This window comes from Dasypus novemcinctus, chromosome 2 (assembly GCF_030445035.2).
Source record: "Dasypus novemcinctus isolate mDasNov1 chromosome 2, mDasNov1.1.hap2, whole genome shotgun sequence".
Lineage (NCBI taxonomy): Eukaryota > Metazoa > Chordata > Mammalia > Cingulata > Dasypodidae > Dasypus > Dasypus novemcinctus.
The window spans coordinates 142,345,427-142,364,236 of record NC_080674.1 but is presented as its reverse complement, the minus strand read 5'-3'; the positions used below and the strand labels follow the sequence as shown (position 1 = coordinate 142,364,236).

Genomic DNA, 18,810 nt, shown 5'->3' with positions numbered 1-18,810 from the left:
AGCATGAAAAAAGTGTGGCCTGCCCAGGAGTGGCGCCGCACACACGGAGAGCTGACGCAGCAAGATGACACAACAAAAAGAGACACAGATTCCCAGTGCTGCTGACAAGAATAGAAGCAGACACAGAAAAAAACACAGCGAATGGACAGAAAGAGCAGACAACTGGTGGTGGGGGGTGGGGGGGGGGTGGTGAAGAGGAGATAAACAAATCTTTAAAAAAATTTTTTCAGCAAAAGCACACATAAAATTAATTATTTTAGCAATTGAAGGATATTTACTATCTTCTAATCCAAAGGCAAAAAGAAATAGCCATCCTTTGCTCATGTTTTGAAATCCAACTTCAAATTTGATTTGCTTTTCTTACTCTAATTTATTTTTCAAGATAAAGGGTCAGCTAAGTTTTTTTCTGTAAAGAACAGTAAATATTTTAAGTTTTAGGGTCACATGTCACAAATACTCAACTTTTCCACTATATCATGAAAGCAGTCATAGACATAAGGGCATAGCTATTTCAAAAAAACTTTACAAAAATAGGCAGTGGATCATAGCTTGCTAACTTCTGTTCTAGATATTTGCAGGCTTTGGAGAAAATGAAAAAGATTCATATGTTCAAATATATATATAATTATTTACTGAGGGGAAAGTATTTTTCTTTTTATAGCTCAAATATTTTGAGTTAAAAAAGATGCACATTCTGCTATCTCTATGGTTCACATAAAAAACAAGTTTAACATCTGAATATATTTATGTATATATACATATATGCATGTGTGTACACATATATTTATGTATGTGTGTGTATGTGTGTGTGCATATATATATATATATTTTTTTTTTTTTCCGAGGTACCAGGGATTGAAGCCAGACCATGGGAAGCAGGCGTTCAATCACTTGAGCTATTTCTGCTCCCCAGTGAGAGCTAGTTTTTTTCATTTGTTCATATGTTTGTGTTTGGGAGGTACCAAGGCTCGAACCTGGGACCTCAAACATGGAAAGCAGAAGCTCAACCACTTGAGCTACATCTGTTCCCCATATCTGAATTCTTAAGAGCAAAGGGATCAATCAAATTTAAATTTAAACATATGTCTTTAGTAGAAACTATTAGCCTGGTGTATCTAAATAATGGGAAGAAAATGCAAAGAAAACTAGATCCATAGAATAAAGGTGGCAGATTCCACAAAGCAAAATCCCAAGAAAAGTACGAGACCCACAGTCATGAATAAGGTTCACCATTTGCCCTTCCCCTCTTTGAAAAATACTAAGAAATAAAATAGTAAACATAATTGGTTTTAAAGTAATGACTTTATTAATAAATATACATCCATATGATGATGTAGATACAAATCATGAACACTGCTCCATTCCCATACACATAATTGCACACGAGTAGCTCAAGTTCATGGACATAAAAACATACACAGTATCTATTCAGACTTTTTACAGCAGAGGACAACGTGCTTATATCAGTTAATTGGTAATTATTTTCTCCATCATTATCTATGGAAAAAGGAAACTGTGAAAACTTAAAGAATCAAAGTGATCTGATTACTAGAAATCACACACTTGATTTATTATAGCATTAAAATTTCCAAAAATTAAACATATATGTGAGAGCACAGATTTATCTACTTGGGGTGGGGTAAAAAAGGAAAGATTTAGATACATCCTAGAGTTTAATAGCATATAGTTAAACTATAAGAAAAACAAAAGTAGAAGAGTCCAAATTTTTTATGTCCAAGGAAAAAAATGTTTTGAACTGTTGTGAATTCTTAGTATTTTACTATAAAGGGATCATAAAATTTTATTGCATATAGACAATAACTTATAGAGTAGTAGTTATCATCAGAATCCTGTAGATGTTCTTTAAAGCTTCTTAGCTTTATATATTATAAAGGAGAAGTCTGATTTTTTTTTCCTTCAGTTCATACACTGTGGTTATTCTTACACTGGATGGCTCACCCTTAACCTAATAAATAAATACAGATTTTTTTTTTCTGCTTTAACTCAAAGAAACTATTCTTATTTCATGAAAATGTGCCTGTTAACTCACACAAACATCAGTGTAGAATGAATATTACTTTGACAGATGTTTCCTTTAAAAAGTAAATTAAAAATAGAAAGATTTCTAAAAATCTAACGTAAACATTGATTTTTTAAAATGTCCTCAAATATTAAAAATTAACCATATACTAATGTTTTCTTCCAATGTTGTGCCAGTATTTTTTTAATATCCAATGCAAAACTCCAGAGACAGTATCAAAATCATCCCATACTAAAGATTAGCTATGCAAGATTATATCTGTCAAAAAATGAAAACTTCATATGTATTAACTCATTATTTGTTAATATAACAACAGTAATAAATAAGGCCAAGTTAAAATATTTTTTAAAGAAAGGAGTAAAGCAAACTTACTTGAATAGCAGATCATTTTCTGACCAAGTTTTAATATAGAATGAAACCTATTTTGTGAAGAACAGGATTACATAGTATAAAATTAGCAATTTACCTTTCAAAGAACAATCATACAGTGGGGGAAAAGATTAGCTTTCCCCAATTGACTGTAAAGAATAGGCAATTGTTTAACATGCTATTTCAGTGTTTATCATGACAAGAAACAGTGTTACAAAAGATGCACAATGTAGTTTTTAGATTATATAGAAGTAAAAATATTCTATATTTTAAGACTTTATTCATGTTACTACTTAGATGTCTTTCTCTTCAGCACGGCACCAGTAAACTGTTTACAAGGAGAAAAGTAACTATAATCAGATGCTCACCAGTGTATAGATCTAATACTCCAGGTAATCGCTCATATGAACAGCAAATTCAGGAATCTAAATCAAGTTATTCAATCAAAAATGCAACCATTCTTCCCCCTTTTTTTTCCTGGGACATAGCTCCTGATATTAATAAACACTGCTATGAACATACCTCCTTTAGATGATTTCACCATCTCATAAACATGTATACAAAATTCATTATACAATAATACACTTGCTTTATCTTCTGACATACAACACAGCACCACTGGAGTAAATGTGCTGGGAGTGGGAGGAAGGTGAGGAAGATGAGTGCAGTACATGTTAACAGAATCAGGAATGAAAATAAATTGAAAGGGAAATGTCAAATGAACTTACTGTAAAACCACATGCAACCAACTGACAATGGCATATATTATTCTAAGAATGTTTAATTAAACAACTATCTTGAGGAACTAGTTCAAAAAATAATTTCTAAGCGGCCAACATCATCTTGAGAAAAAGCTACATTGACAGATACATAATAAAAAGTGGATACATGAGCATATGAAAAAAGATGTAAGCATTTATGTATGTCAGAAGTTATACTGTTCTGAGTAAATTATTAAAAGTTTTATATTGTAAGCCTCAGCAAGAAGAAACTTTTATAGCAATTTAGCTGCCAGAATATTACAATTGTTTATGTAGTCATCCAATGGTTTGTGCAATGCTAAAATTGTTGAGGTCACTGTCTTAGATGCCAGTGCACACAAAGTTCCCACATACAATGCAACACCTCTTACTGTAAAGAGCAGCAAAAAGTCCAGCTCATTGTGTCAGGCATCACTGGAACACCTGAAGGCTTGCTGCTTTTTTCCTGATAAAAAAGGTATGAAATATGACATCCATTTGCAATCAGAGTTTGTATTAACTGAGAGCAAGCCTAAACACCACAATATGTACCCTTTTAATATTTTAATTATTCTAAAACTTTTTGGGTCCCACAAATCTATAGTATAATCTCAAAGGCATTTAAAATTGCAAATACATACATTGTAACTTTAAAGTTCAGTGGAATTTTTTTCAAATCCAAAATTTGTAATAGTTCATTCATTTAGAACAAACAGAATAAATCAAGTATAATGTTAAACAAGGAATATTACTTTCAGAAAGAGGGAGAGACTTTCCTCTGTCCCTCTTATACATATCTACCCAATATATTAATTTTTTTCTTTTCTATCTATTTTTCATGAAGTGGTCTCACTCAGGCCACAAATAGATTTTTAATTAAATTAACCAACAAATTTTTACATGTTTCATGCATAGATGGATTCCTATATAGTTCTTAATATTTGAGTTCTGACAGTCAGGAAACTGCATTCTGTTTATACCAGTTTTACAGTCTACCATTAAATTTGTGTCCTTTGGTAGATATAAATGTGAAAACATAGTAAGTGCTAATGCAATGGGACAAATTCCCAGAAAAAAAAAATCCAAATAAATGATGCTTTAAACTTCATGAACTATATGAAAGGCAAAAGGTAGTGACTATAACTATATGCAGACCTTAGGAATGTTTCTTTTTCTATTATGGTAAATATACTATTCTTGGAATGCACTGTACTTCAATAAAATGTAATGTTCATAAAATACTTTAATTTTTTGTAAATATGAATTATTTTCAGTGTTTGGTATATATGCTTTTAGGCAATTAAAAAATATACAACCTATCACTACTGAAAGGCAAACATTAAAGAGTACTCTTAGGAATAATGTTTAAATCAATTAATGCCATGTAGATCAATAAATAAGCTGCTTAAACCTAGAATATTAAAAATAAATTTAAAATCTGAAGTCTATGTAAATGCCAAAGCATACAAATATCTGTGTCCTGTCTCATGAAAATAAATGTTATAGAACCTCACAGCCATTACCTCAAGTAATCTTGAATCATTCGTTTGCTTTGTTGTACCAGTTAAAAATACCTCCAGATAATATCTTTATTAGAACGTAGGCTTACTTCACAAACTAAGTGGTATAACAGTTTCAATTATTTAGCGCATAAAGCATCTATTTAGAATGGCCCAACAGTAGTAATGAAACATGAGACATGATCACAACTCTAAAGGAAAAGCAAAACCGATTTAGTTAGGTGTTATACTGAATCTATGTACAAATACAATGCCACTGCTCATGTCCTGAGTGCATCTGTCAGTATATGGCAGCTTCTGAGCAAAAGCAGGAAAAAAATCAAACAGGAAAATAAATTTGGAAAGCCCAGGCTGTAAAATCATGTATGTCAAAATAAAACCAAGTAGCTTTGGAATTATTCACAATCTTCCTTCTAAACTTGACCCTCCTATCCTGCCTCATTCACTCACTGGGTGGCTTGACTTCATTGCTGCTTTCCTCTACCCCGTGAACTGCTCTGCCATGCATTATAGGGTAAGGAAATGCAGCAGTGCCACAGCCATAACCAAGATCAGCAAAACGGGGTATAGCTTTAATGCTACCTGGAGGTCTCCCTGGGCTGACTTTGTATCCTGCAGCTTTAGTTGTACCCAAAGGTCTGCCTGGACTTGTCTTAAATCCAGCCGCTTTGGTGGTTCCCAGGGGTCTCCCTGTGCTGGTCCGGTATCCTGCTGATTTGGTGGTTCCCGAAGGCCGGCCACGCTTACCAGATCGGTTGAGATTCTTCTTTTTCTTTAGTTCATCTTTTATCTCTATGCTTCTGCCACTTGTAGTCTGCAAGTGTGTTTCATTTAACGGGTCTTGCCTCTGACAAACCATTGGTTTGTGACTCACTGTGTGGCTGTATTTGCTTGGCTGGGAGGAATATATGTCAAACTGATCAGCAGCTCTCATGGCATCTTCGTTGAGGCATGAAGGCTTGCCAGGCCCACAAAAAGCTGGATTACTGCTGGCAACAGGATGCATCATTTTCTACCAAAAATAAAAGGCAAATACACATAAATATATATACACAAATGTATATTTATATGACAGCATTCAGTGAGAAAACAGTCTATCTTCCAACAACTAGGTAGGCTACCTAAAATGGACTGACAAGCAGGACTCCAGACCACTTATACACAAACACATCTGCAGTAAAGATACTTGTTTTTCTCAATTTAATCATGTCTAAGGACAAAAGCCATGTAAGATAACACAACTATAATACTGGTTTAGTAGCTGTAATGTATTCTGCCTAGGAACCGGAAAAGTATACAGGAATGAAATAAATATTACATTTTGTAGGCTTTTTTTTTCAAGAATACTAAACCCCAGAAGGATATCAGTAAAGACAAAAACTCCAATATGATTCTTTTTTCAGTTTGTCTCATCCTTAGAATGCCTCACTTTGGCCTTTTATTGTATTTCTTAGATGTATACTACTTCTGAACTGACCAGTTTCCACAAGGCTGATACTTCCTCATCATTATTATTTATACAGGCACTGAGTGTATGTCACACTTTACAAAAAATGGCATGTGCCAAGCAAAGAACAATCTCTTGGTCCAAGGTACTGACTCCTTTCAAAGAAAGGAGTTAACAATACAAAGGGTAAAAAGATTTCTATTAGCTAAAATAAATGAATGTTTATACACACAGCTGAGACTTATACTCCAAAAATATGGATAACAACTATAATAAAATGCCTCCTGGTTTGAAAGTATGGTTATCAAGACAAAAGGTTCAATGTGTTAACACTGCCTGTTCCCTTGATTATAAATATATTACAGATCTTTTTCCTTTTTGGTGCTCTATGACTTCTTAACCAACAGACCAAAGTCTTTGTTTTGTCTCTAAAGAAATCCCTGTGATTTCCACCCTCCTTATAAAGAATGTATTAAAACCACCATCATACCATCAAGCAAGCCCTAAATAGCCATATAGTTTTGACATACAGGAAAGAATGTTTAGAGAGACTGCAGTATAATACTGCAATGAGGTAAGAGAAAGTTAAGGGTTCCAATTCAGGTTTAGAAAAGGAGCCACAAATATATATTAAGGTCTAGCCCCAAGTCATTAAGAAATATTTGCCTGTACTCTTCATATATGTGAAATTTCACTAAGACCTCAGTCATGAAAATAGGTACTCCCAGAGGCCAAGAACAGACAACTAATGTGAACTAAAACTGCTGTAAACTTATTTCAGTTTATAAAGGCAAAAGGAAATGGGAATCAAGTCAGAGAAATCTGTTAAATTACTAAATTTTTGCTGAGAACCAACAGATAAAAAGCTGTTGCCCAACTGGCTTAAAGCCTTACCTCTGAAGGAAAAACATTTACCATGGGAAGCTACTTGTTTATGGCAAACCTTACAGACAAGAACATAAAAAAGACTGAGCTAAATACAAATGTTAAAAGGAGTTAATTCTTCACTAATTCCCCAAGGATATACGGAAAATTAGGTTATTAATTATTACTTCTGCAAGTTCAAATTCTAATTTCAGGTAAGAAATAAGGAGATACCATGAAAATGGGCTCCAAATATAATATTAGCTAGAAGTTAACAGTTTAAATTTTTTTTCTTTGTTGTTGTTTTTTAGACGTTAACTATTTTTTAGCATTTTCTGTGTTCCAGGTAATAAGCTTGGCACTTTCCACATTATCTGATTTAATCCTATGAACCCTATGAAGAACGTATTATTAGTGCTACTTTACAGAAACCAAGGCACAGACTTTAAGTGACTTGCCATGGTCACACATTAGGAAATGGCTAAAGCCAAATATGAATTTAGGTAATCTGATTTCAGAACTAACAATTATAGTATAGCTCAAAGATTCTCAATAGCAGCATTATTGTTATTTGGGCCAGATATGTCCTGTGCAAGGGGCAGGGAGAAGGGGAGTTTCCTGTGCACTGTAGGATGTTAAACAGTATCCCTGGCAGTCACCTATTAGATGTCATTAGCATAGATGCATGCCGTTTGTGAAAACCAAGAATACCTACAGATACTCCCAAATGTTCCCTGGGCAGAGAATCTCCCATTTCCCTCTCCTTACACCTCATGAGACTCACTCAGCTATACTAATAAAAACGTAAGCTTCAATTTTAAATATCCCTGTATGAGTTTTTATTCACCTCTTAAGTCCCCACCTCTCCAAATATCCAGAAAACCCTTCTGTTGGTAATGTCTACAAAAACAAATAGGGAGATCTGATTTCCACACTGCAGAAAAGCCAGTGTTGGGATTTGTGAGGAAACCAGCCACATCCTTCTCCCCTTCCAGTTATAAATTGAGAAATATACACAGCAATTAAGACAGGAACCAAAGTATCAGTTTACTGCCAATAAAGCTGAACTAGAGACACATGCGAATAGAGGAGAAACACACTCAGACCTGCGAGCAGATTATAAGAGAAAAAGTAATTCCTTTTTCAATCTTATTATTCAGGAATAACCTGCTGGGAGACTCTACTATTAAGAGGTGGAATGGCAGAAGTTCTCTTCAAAAAGTAGGACTGCCAGTAAAAGGAGAAAATGTTTCTTTCTACAGCTGTTTCAATGCTTTATAGGTCATGCCTTTTCAGTTCCTATCACTACCTTATCAAAATCTTCCCTCTGGACTTTTTTTCCCTTACTACATATTCTCTTAATATATCAGAACATTCATGATCTCTAAGCACTCAAGATACATAGCATCTCATCTTATATTATATTAGACTTTTAAAGGCAAGATGCTGCCATATAGCCTTTATTCAGATACCAACCCACACGGGCAAAAAAAAATTTTTTTTAATTAGACCATTAATTAAACAAAAAAAAAATGCATCCATCTCCAATTCCTTTCATCTTCTTCAGAAGTTCAAGCATTCAGTTTGTAGTCTGTTAATTTTTTTTCTGACACAGCTCCCATTTATTGAGGACCAACAACACGCAAAACATTATTTTAATCACTGGGACACAAAACAGAGAGGAATAAAGATGTTTATTCAAATGAAAAAACAATGAGACAATGATTTAACATTTCTAAAAGGCAGGTCTTATATATATTCCATATTTTCTTTCCCGATTTCTGTCAAGAAATCAGTATTGTTTTCTTAATAAATGATTAACAAACTGGACAAGGAATTTACTGTGTACAAATACCCATGTAAACAGTTAACTAAAAATGTAAAAAAGCTAAAATATAAAGTGATCATACAACTCAAAAAGGGCAAAAAATTGGGCAAAAGATTCAAATAGACATTTTACCAGAGGAAATACAAATGAAAAAGCACATGAAAAAATGTTCAATATCACTAGCTATTAGGGAAATACAAATCAAAACAACAATGATATATCATCTCACATCACAAAGAATCACTAATAAAAAAACAGAGAACTATAAGTTCTGGATAGGATGTGGAGAAATAGGAACACTCCTTCACTACTGGTGGGAATATAAAATGGTGCAGCCTCTGTGGAAGTTTGGCAGTTCCTTAGGAAACTAAATACAGAACTGTCATATGATCCAGCAATCCCTCTACTAGGAATATTTCCAGAAAATCTGAAAACAGTGATGCGAAAAGACATTTGCACACCGATGTTCATAGTAGCATCATTCACAAATGCCAAAAAATGGAAACAACCCAAGTGCCCACCAACTAACGAATAAACAAAATGTAGTGTATACATACAATAGAATACTATGCTGCTGTAAATTGGGACAAATACGATAACATGGATGAACCTTGAAGACTTTATGCGGAGTGAAATAAGCCAGACACAAAAAGACAAATATTATATGGACTCACTAACGTGAACTAAATATGAAGAATAAACAAATGGAGTTAAAATCTAGAGTATAGGTTACTAGGAGACAGGATGAGGACCAAGAAGGGGTACAGATGCTTAATGTAGAATTTTTAATTAGCTTGACTGTAAAAGTATGGAAATCGACAGAGTTGATGGTAACACAGTGAGTATAACTAACATGACTGGTTTATAAATGTGATTGTGGCTGAAAGGCAGAGTCTAAAGTTCAACGGAAAGAAAGCTAGGGAATAAATAATCTAGAGACTGTATAACATAGGGAACCTGGTGGTGGATGAAGATTGTGGTTAATAGGACAAATATAAGAATGTTCTTCTATGAACCAGAACAAATGTATGCCACTACTACAAAATTGTAAGAATATGGTGATGCATGGAAAAAAATACAATTAATGTAACTTACGGACTATAGTTTAGCTAACAGCATTATTGTAATATTCTTGCATCAATGTCAAAGAACGTACTATATCAATGCTAAGGGTCAATAATGGGGGTTATGAGATCTTTGTTCTTGGAGTAAGGAAAACATTAAAAAATTTACGGAGGTGATGACAGCACAACTCTGTGATGAAGTTATGAGCCACTGAGTGTACACTTTGGATAGTTATACAAGGCATGTAACTGTATAACACAGTGAACCATGTGGATGATGGACTACAGTTAACACTACCAGTGAGAGTTCTCTCATGAACAATAACAAATGTACAATACTAACACATGGTGCTAATAATAGGGGGATGTATGGAAAAAAAATACCAAATGTAAGCTATAGACCATAGTTAGTAGTACTATTTTGATGATTTTCTTTCATAATCCACAACAAATGTTCCACAACAATGCAAGGTGTTGGTGGAGGGGTGATGTATGGGAATTCTGCACATTATGCCTGATAGTTTTGTAAGCTCACTACTACTTCTAATTAAACAATATATTTTAAAACTAAATAAAACTTTCAGACTTATTAAGAAAGGAATCATCACCATTAGATCCTTGCGTGCAAACCATTACACACTGGATATCAGTTTATATGCAGTATTTGCACACACAAGCATTAACCCTACACAACCAAAAATGCCTTCCTCCCCCCACTAAAGACTTGCCAGCTAATTATATTCTTAAAGACCCTTTCCCATACTATAGAACGAATTTCACTGAAATTAGGCAGGCCACTCTTCTCGAGAATCAGAATGAATACTATATTTCTAGAAAGTCTGGACTGAACTGGAGGCAAGAGTTATAGAACAGACTGCGCAGACTACCAAAGGCTAAAGACGGTCCTTTACATTCACTGAATGTAAAGGAGTCAACTTAGAGACTTTATGTATATTAATTGTAACCAAATTAGAATTTTTAAAGCATACCTAAAATCTGCAATGCGGAAGTTATTTTACTTTGGGTATTTGACCCCTGAAGACTTTAGGTAGAACATTCTTTACAAAACAATTCCTTTCCCTTCTCCTGAATGTGGCAGTCATTCAAGTTATAGTACTTTACAGTCAACATAAAGTACTTAAACTATTTAGAGTAACTTCACAAAGCAATCATGAAGCTTTCTAAACATCGAGAAAACCTTCCTTTCAAGAAACCCAACTTCTGCTCTTCTTCCAAAGATCAAACATCACATAATTCTCAAAGAGATATATTTCAATTTCAGGCCATTTCATTAAAAATTATATATAATCATATGCGTTTTTATAATTCTATTAGTAAATGAAATGTCCATTTTCGACCCACCTTAATCTCTTTCAAAGTCTATTCAGCAAAGGCTAAAATAAATGCCAGTCGCTCTGCACCCTGCCCCACCACGGAAAGTTTTGATATTAGGACAGAAAATAAATAACGGCCTTCTTTGTCTTCTTTCTACTCCTTAATTGTGCCCCACGGCGCAGTTTCCTCGGTGCCAGAATCCTTGTGATTTGATATGAGCCGTTTAAAAATGTATTACCTTGTGCCCGAAAGCAATTATTAATATATCAGCACTAACAAGTTTGTAGAAGATACACGCCCAAACTAGAGAATGGATAATTTATCCTCCAAAAATCAAAATCCATGGACCGCTGTCCTTCCGCTCGGAGTTCCGCCAGCTGTAGATGCAGAAGTCCACAGGTTACTCCATCTAGACACCAATCTCAAAGCCGGCAGGCTTTTATTTAAAGGGGGCAAAGGAGATTGCTGATTTTGACCTCTCAAAGAAAAGAAAGGGTGACCCACCCCCACCCCCCACTTCCCCTCCACCCCACCCCCTCGCCCTCCCGTAATGGTTCCACACTGACTGAAGAGCAGGCTACGTCCGCAGCCCCTCCTTGGGCACGAGTAGGGGATCTCTCCTCACCAGCCAGGCAGACCCCGTTCTCGCCGCTTCCTCGTCTTCTCCACAAGCGCCCGCCGCCCCGACTCCGTTCCCGGCCAGGCTGACTAACATGCGCTCGCCCACCTACCTCAGCCGCTAGTAGCCCGGCCCCTCAGCGCGTCCAGGGGCTTCCCATCCGCTGGGAACCTCACGCTGGCGCAGCTCCCTTCTCAGTCCGGCGCTTCTGCACGGCAGGGAAGAGTCCAAGGCAGAGCGGCAGACAGCAAGGCAGACGCCGGTTCCAGCTCAGTCCGCGGCCACCGCCGAGGACCCTTCCCCGGACGCAGGAGGAAGAGGCCACCACAGCCCCGTACTGCGAGGGGCGGCGTGCGCGAGCTCGCGAGAACCGCGCACGCGCGCACGGCAAACACGCATCGCGAGATCCAGTCCCCAAATGTCGACAGGCGGCGAGCTTGGAGAGGCTGGTTGTGGCAGGCGGGCTGCGCTCGGCGCGTCTGGAGAACGGGGCAGGGGGCGGAGCTTAGGTCTTAACCTCTCAGGTTCTACTGGGGGCATTTTGCAGAAGCTGGGTTTTAGGGACCCACCAAAAAGGTCATTTCCACCACAATTCTGTGACGTAGGTACTACTGACATCATTTCTCTGACTGCAGGAAATAAGTGTTGGCGTTAGAATTTTGAACCCAGCAGACTCGTTCCAGGGTCTGTGCTTTTAAGGGCGGCTGGCAAAAAAGGTTGCTTGCTTGTGCTGGGTGCTGCCTAAAACTTGAGGGACTCAGCCTCTACCTTTGAGTTGCTTATGGATGGATGGGATAAAACTTCCGCCTGCAAATAAAATAGGGCATATTCAAATAATATGGGGTATTGGGTCCTCTGGTCTCATTTTGTGGAACATTACTTTTTCTCATACCTTCCTTAAAAATCCTGTCTTTTCATTCCATCATCACTGGAAGAGCTGAGACAAGAAGTGCTCTGCTTACACAGCACTTCTAATGATTTATTGTGAGATCCTGGCATATCAGCCTTTCCATACAAGGCCAAGAGCAGAAAGGATTGGTTTCCTCAGTCCTTCAAGATATCTTCGCTGCCTTTAGTAATTATTCTAAATATTGGAGCCTCCCCATCAGCGTGGACCTGAGTAAAAGAAACTGACACTGCGAATCAAATTCCCCAGCACAGGGTGGGTATTTAGTATAAATTTTAAAAATAAACTTTGGGGTTTTGGATTGTTACTGCACCATAATCTAGCATATCCTGGGGAAAAGGCTAAGTGATTTTTACCATCTGGAAAAAAAAGCTAGGGGTAGAATTGGGATAAATTGGGAGTATCTAAAAAATTGGGAGGAAGGCATGCCCAGTAGCTTGGCAGGACAGGTGTGGTAAAGAATTTAAACTTGCCCAAAGAGAAAACAAGGCCTTTGAATTCAAGCTTTTAGGTCCTAGAATCTAGGGAGTAATCTCTAAATCCTCAGGATACCATGACTGATGGTTTTTGTTTACTATGGGTCATGCCAGGTAGTCAAACATTTGTGTTTTAGGGTGGGGACTTCGGATTACTTGGTATCAGTTGGACCTCCTGAGAAGCTGCAGGGTAAAATCAGCCACGGCAATCAACCATGCCTATGTGATGGAACCCCAATGAAAAACTCGACACCATGGCTCGGTGAGATTTCATAATTGGCAATACTCCATGTTTACTCTCACACCATTGCCAGGAAAGTAATGCTGTCCATAATCCACAAGTAGAAAACAACTGGAAACTGTGTTTGGAAGTTTCCTGGACTTTGCCTCATGTTTCTTCCCTTCATTGATTTTAATCTGTATCCTTTGGCTGTAATTGAGTGTAACAGCTTGTAGTGAGTTTTTTGAGTCCTAGCAAAATACCAAACCTAAGGGTGACCTTGGGGACTCCTGAACTTAGAATTGGTATAAGAAGTGAGGGTGGTAAAGCAAAATAATAATAATGTCTTGTACACTGTGCTTGTCATCCCTCTTTATTTGCATTAAGGAATGAGAGAAAGTGCCAGGAGAGCAGACTCTGTAAGAATCATGGAAAATGGACTTGAAGAATTCTGACATCGAATTTCAGTTTTAGCACTCTAATTTCTTCATGAGATCTTCTAGTCTTTAGAAAAGTTTGTTACATTACAGTTTTGTCATTACTTTGGGGAAGGGAACAAGAGCGCCCTACATTGATAGTTTGGAGGAGAGTAAGTTAGCCTCAGAAAGAAGCAATGAAACTGTTAGAGGTGACCAGAAAGAAGTGAAAAGGTGAGGGCTGGGATGGGCAGGCAGTTCAGGAAACCTGAGAGAAGGAAAACATTGCACGAGAACTTCAGGAGTATTTGAAGAGGTCCCTAGACTTCCAAACTAACGAGAAATTTAGACAGTAACTGTGATTATTTTGACACGTTTAAAAGGAATCTTTGGAGCTGAGACGACTTGGAAAAAAAGGATGAGAATGTGATAGTCCCTCATGACAACAGCTATTAAGTTCCCTCAATCTTTTCTAGGCTCACCAATTTAGATTTTAATATTATTCTGTCCTTAAAATGAGAAGGAACAATGTTCAAAATTCACATTCAAGCTTCAGGATCCCTCAAAGTAGTATCTGACAAGACAAAGACCTAAAGCTTAAAATTCTTGGGACCATTAACTTGAGCAAATGCTTTTAGTATTTTTAGTGTCAAAGCATCTAAGTTTTAATTTTTAATAGTGCCTTGCCAACCCAGTAAATTCTAGAAACTCAACACCAGGAGGATTTGGCCAGCTTACTGTGCAAATATTGGGCAGACATGTTATTAAGCTATCCCATATTTTCTAATTTAAAACACTGTGGAAGATTTGGTAAAGAAACACCTATTGAATGTGGTACAGATCCTGGAGAAAGAATAGCAATTTAGATAAATGGTATGCTGCCGAAACCATCACTTATGTATTCTTCAGGTTAAATTATTATTTTTTTTAAGATGTTTTATTTCTCTCCCCTTCCCTGCCCCCTCCCCGCAGTTGTCTGTTCTTTGTCCATTCGCTGTGTGTTCTTCTGTGTCAGCCTGCATTCTTGTCAGGCGCACGGGGAATCTGTGTCTCTTTTGGTTGCATCATCTTGCTGATCAGCTCTCCGTGTGCAGCACCACTCCTAGGCAGGCTGCACTTTTTTCGCACTGGGCAGCTCTCCTTTGGGGTGCACTCCTTGCGTGTGGGGCTCCACTATGCAGGGGACACCCCTGTGTGGCAGGGCACTCCTTGCGCATATCAGGACTGCACGTGGGCCAGCTCCACACGGGTCAGGAAGCCCTGGGTTTGAACCCTGGACTTCCCATGTGGTAGGTGGATGCTCTATCCGTTGAACCAAATCCACTTTCCTAAACTGTTCTTGACGTGTAATATTTTCCATAGTATCTAAAATTTTTAAACAAGCAAAAATTTTTTTTTTGGTGAGGAAAAAAAGGTGCTGACTTGAAAAACAGTAACATCCTCCTTGCACAGTGCAAACAATAAAAGCAGTATTGGGAAATTCTAATGGTAATGCTGTTTGATATGAGCAGGCCAAAGAGAAGATTAAAACATATACTACAGGAAACGGACTTTGGCCCAGTGGTTAGGGCGTCCGTCTACCATATGGGAGGTCCGCGGTTCAAACCCCAGGCCTCCTTGACCCATGTGGAGCTGGCCATGCACAGCGCTGATGCGCGCAAGGAGTGCCGTGCCACGCAAGGGTGTCCCCCGTGTGGGGGAGCCCCACGCGCAAGGAGTGCGCCCGTGAGGAAAGCCGCCCAGCGTGAAAAGAAAGAGCAGCCTGCCCAGGAATGGCGCCGCCCACACTTCCCGTGCCGCTGACGACAACAGAAGCGGACAAAGAAACAAGACGCAGCAAATAGACACCAAGAACAGACAACCGGGGGGGAGGGGGGGAAATTAAATAAATAAATAAATCTTTAAAAAAAAAAAAAAACATATACTACAGGGGAGCAGATGTAGCTCGAATGGTTGAGTGCCTGCTTCCCATCTATGAGGTCCCAGGTTCAATCCCGAATCTCCTAAAAACAAAAACAAACAAGCAAGCAAACAAATGAAAAAACCAACTTGGGGAAGCCAGTATAGCTCAGTGGACTGTTGGCTTCCCATATACCAAGACCCAGGTTCAATCCCTAGCCCTGGTACCTAAAACTAGATAAAATTCAAAAAACAATACAAAGAAACAACCATATACTACATTTTACTTTTCTGTATAGTATCCAATGATATTGGACAGGCAGGCTTTGGAGTGAAGAGAGATATGGACTGAAATCTTACGTCAGATTTTCTTATACATCTCAGGTTGGTCTTAATGAGGTGCTTTACGACTACGTGATTATACCAGATACCACTGATTGTACACTTTGAATTTTATACTTTATTAATACGTATCAATAATACTGACTTGTTAAAAAAAAAAAAGGTGCATCAGTATACAGGATACAGGTATAATACAACTAGTGCTGAATGTAAAAGTATTTTCAAGAGCACTGCCATTTATCATCATTTCCTTTACAACAAGAGCACACTTTTAAAAATGCTAATGACTGATTCATTCCCCAGTATATTGTCTTCCAAAGTAAATGCCCTTGAAACACAATTTGGACTCAATCCCAAGATTTTCATTACTTTTCCAACAGATTCAGGCTGGCCCAGGGGTAGACCAGACTATATAAGACAAGCCACTAGTCAGTAAGATTTTTTTAAAAACATTGCCATCCTCTATTTGTAGTTTTATTAACTGCAAAAAATAAAAAATAAAATTATGAACTATATATAGCATAGAAGATTTCACAAAACATAGATGTACACTAGAATTAAATTATAAAGAAAACACCACTTACTATCATGACCCAAATCATGAAAGTTTCAAGCCCCACTCTGTGATGTGTCCCTCTCAAAACAACTGCTGCTCCCATTATAGTGACTCTCATTAATGAGATTTTTGAATGACAAATGATGACTGTATACATGTGGAAGGAAGGCCACAAAAGACATATTTGCTTAGATCTGTGAGGTGGCTGCCTCTGAAGATTGGAGGCTACAGTGTTTTTACATACTTTCATTTGAACTGAAAGATATAAATAGGAAAAATGAATGTAACTTTCTGGATTTTTAGATATAAGTAGCAACCGACTGTCCTTGCTAGGTAAACAGCATTATAGCAACACTGAAAGGAAAGACAGAAAACATAAGAAAACTCACTCTCCTCTCACCCATTGTAATGATACTACTATTAGCTAAGGTTCTTGAATGTCTACCATATGCCAGGCCCTATCTTTATATGCTTTCATGCTTTATTTGTACTAATTCATCTCATCCTCACAACCACTCTGAGAGAGATGTAATCATATCCTCATTTCACATGAGAAAACTGAGACACAGCATATGCATTTAAACAATTTGCCCTAGCCCAAGTACCCCTCCAATATATGTTTATTATTATGTCTACGGACTTCTATATGAATACTATAGAAATATATGATAAAACAATGTATTATAAAACCTACACAAGAATTTTTTTCTTAAAGGATGAGATTAAAAACAGAAGCTCTAGTATTTTCTTCCTGCTTTCCAATGGATTATTGTGTGTACGCTCTACTTTGGAGACCACTGCTTTGGATTGTAGGCAGTCAAAATCCAAGAAATGAGGCAGTGAAGATTATCAGTGGTACTCAAACATTAATGTGTATCATAGAATTATTTTACCTAAGAAATATTTTCAACAGTGACTGCTATAAAAAATTACATGGGAACTTGTGCTCTTTCTGAAGCTGCCAGGCATCCATGTACCTGCTCATTCCACCAAGCTTTTCAAATCAGAGGCTTGTGCTGGTGCCCTAGGCTGGCCTGGGGAAGGGGAAGACTTTTCAAAGGTCCACAGTATTGTCCTGAGAATCTCAACTCCCAGATGATATCCATAAGCAAATGCATGTCTTCAAGGATCCTTGGGCTGCCTGGATCCAGGTACCCAAGGGCGTCCTAGGAATTTAGGGATAAAGGCCAAGGATACCTTAACATCCAAGGCTGCTAGAATAGCCTGGAATTGAGAGACTGAAAAATCCAATTATTACGAAGAGCCAAGTTCAAATGTTTTTTCTGTGGAGAAAACACTTTTCTCCCCATTGAATCCTTACAGTTCTCTTATTCTATACTGTACAAATTGTGAAAAAACTAATATCCAAAACATGGACTACCATGAATTTCCATACAGGAAAAATGATTAGGGTGTTTTGTTTTTAATTCTAAAACTCTAGCTTTTAAAGTAATCCTATTATAAGAGACCGAGTTCCAATTTTTAAAAATGGTTATACTTTCCTTTTTTCTTTCACACTTTTTTCCCTCACCCAAAAGAATGAGGTCAATGAAGAGTTAGGATTTCTTCTTGGAGGTTTGAGTTTCAAAACCATGAACTCCTATAAGCTGATGCCATATTTGGAAGAGAACAAGGTCAAGAAAAATAATCAAAAGTAAATTCCTCACCAGTCATGTGATTTGACAGTAAGCACTTCCATGCACATACATACCAGCTAAGGCACTACAGAGATGAGAATATCGATATTAGGGGGGCTTCTGAAGACAATACGTGTGTTTACACTTCTTGTTCACAATCCTATTTGAACCCCTGCCTGAGGAAAATCATAAGTTGAGAGAGAAGAAAAAAGACCTTAAAATATCTACAACTGGTGATCTATTAGGGAATCCACAACTAGTGAAGGAAATGTAGGCAAATTTAGCTCCACAGAGCTTGCCCAAAAGTAGAGCATAAGTTTTGTTTAGCAGTGTGTAAGAAGATGTTGTTATACTCCAAGTTAAATACCCCACCCCACTGAGATTTTATTAAGGTTTTCTGATGGTTACACCTATACTAAAAAAGTTAAGATCCATCTCTACCAAAAAAACATTATATTCATTCAATCTCTCTCTCTATATATATATATTATGTTTTTAGATGTACACATTTTTAAAAAGATAAACCAGCT

At 37.3% G+C, this 18,810-nt stretch overlaps 1 protein-coding gene across 3 annotated transcripts; it reads right to left on the bottom strand.

Moving 5' to 3' along the window:
* Positions 1-1,283: 1,283 nt before the first annotated feature.
* C2H5orf24 (chromosome 2 C5orf24 homolog) lies at positions 1,284-12,181 on the bottom strand. 3 transcript variants are annotated; one of them, XM_023583912.3, is made up of 3 exons: positions 11,834-12,181; positions 5,253-5,682; positions 1,284-3,616 (listed from the first exon to the last, which is right to left on the bottom strand). In XM_023583912.3, the coding sequence occupies exons 1-3, from the start codon at positions 11,921-11,923 to the stop codon at positions 3,576-3,578; spliced, it is 561 nt and encodes a 186-aa protein (XP_023439680.2). In that variant the 5' UTR covers positions 11,924-12,181; the 3' UTR covers positions 1,284-3,575. The 3 variants fall into 3 exon arrangements, with proteins under 3 accessions (XP_023439680.2, XP_071066130.1, XP_023439679.2); XM_071210029.1 differs by lacking the exon at positions 1,284-3,616 and having other exon boundaries at positions 4,984-5,682; positions 11,940-12,178; XM_023583911.3 differs by lacking the exon at positions 1,284-3,616 and having other exon boundaries at positions 4,984-5,682; positions 11,834-11,931.
* Positions 12,182-18,810: the final 6,629 nt, after the last annotated feature.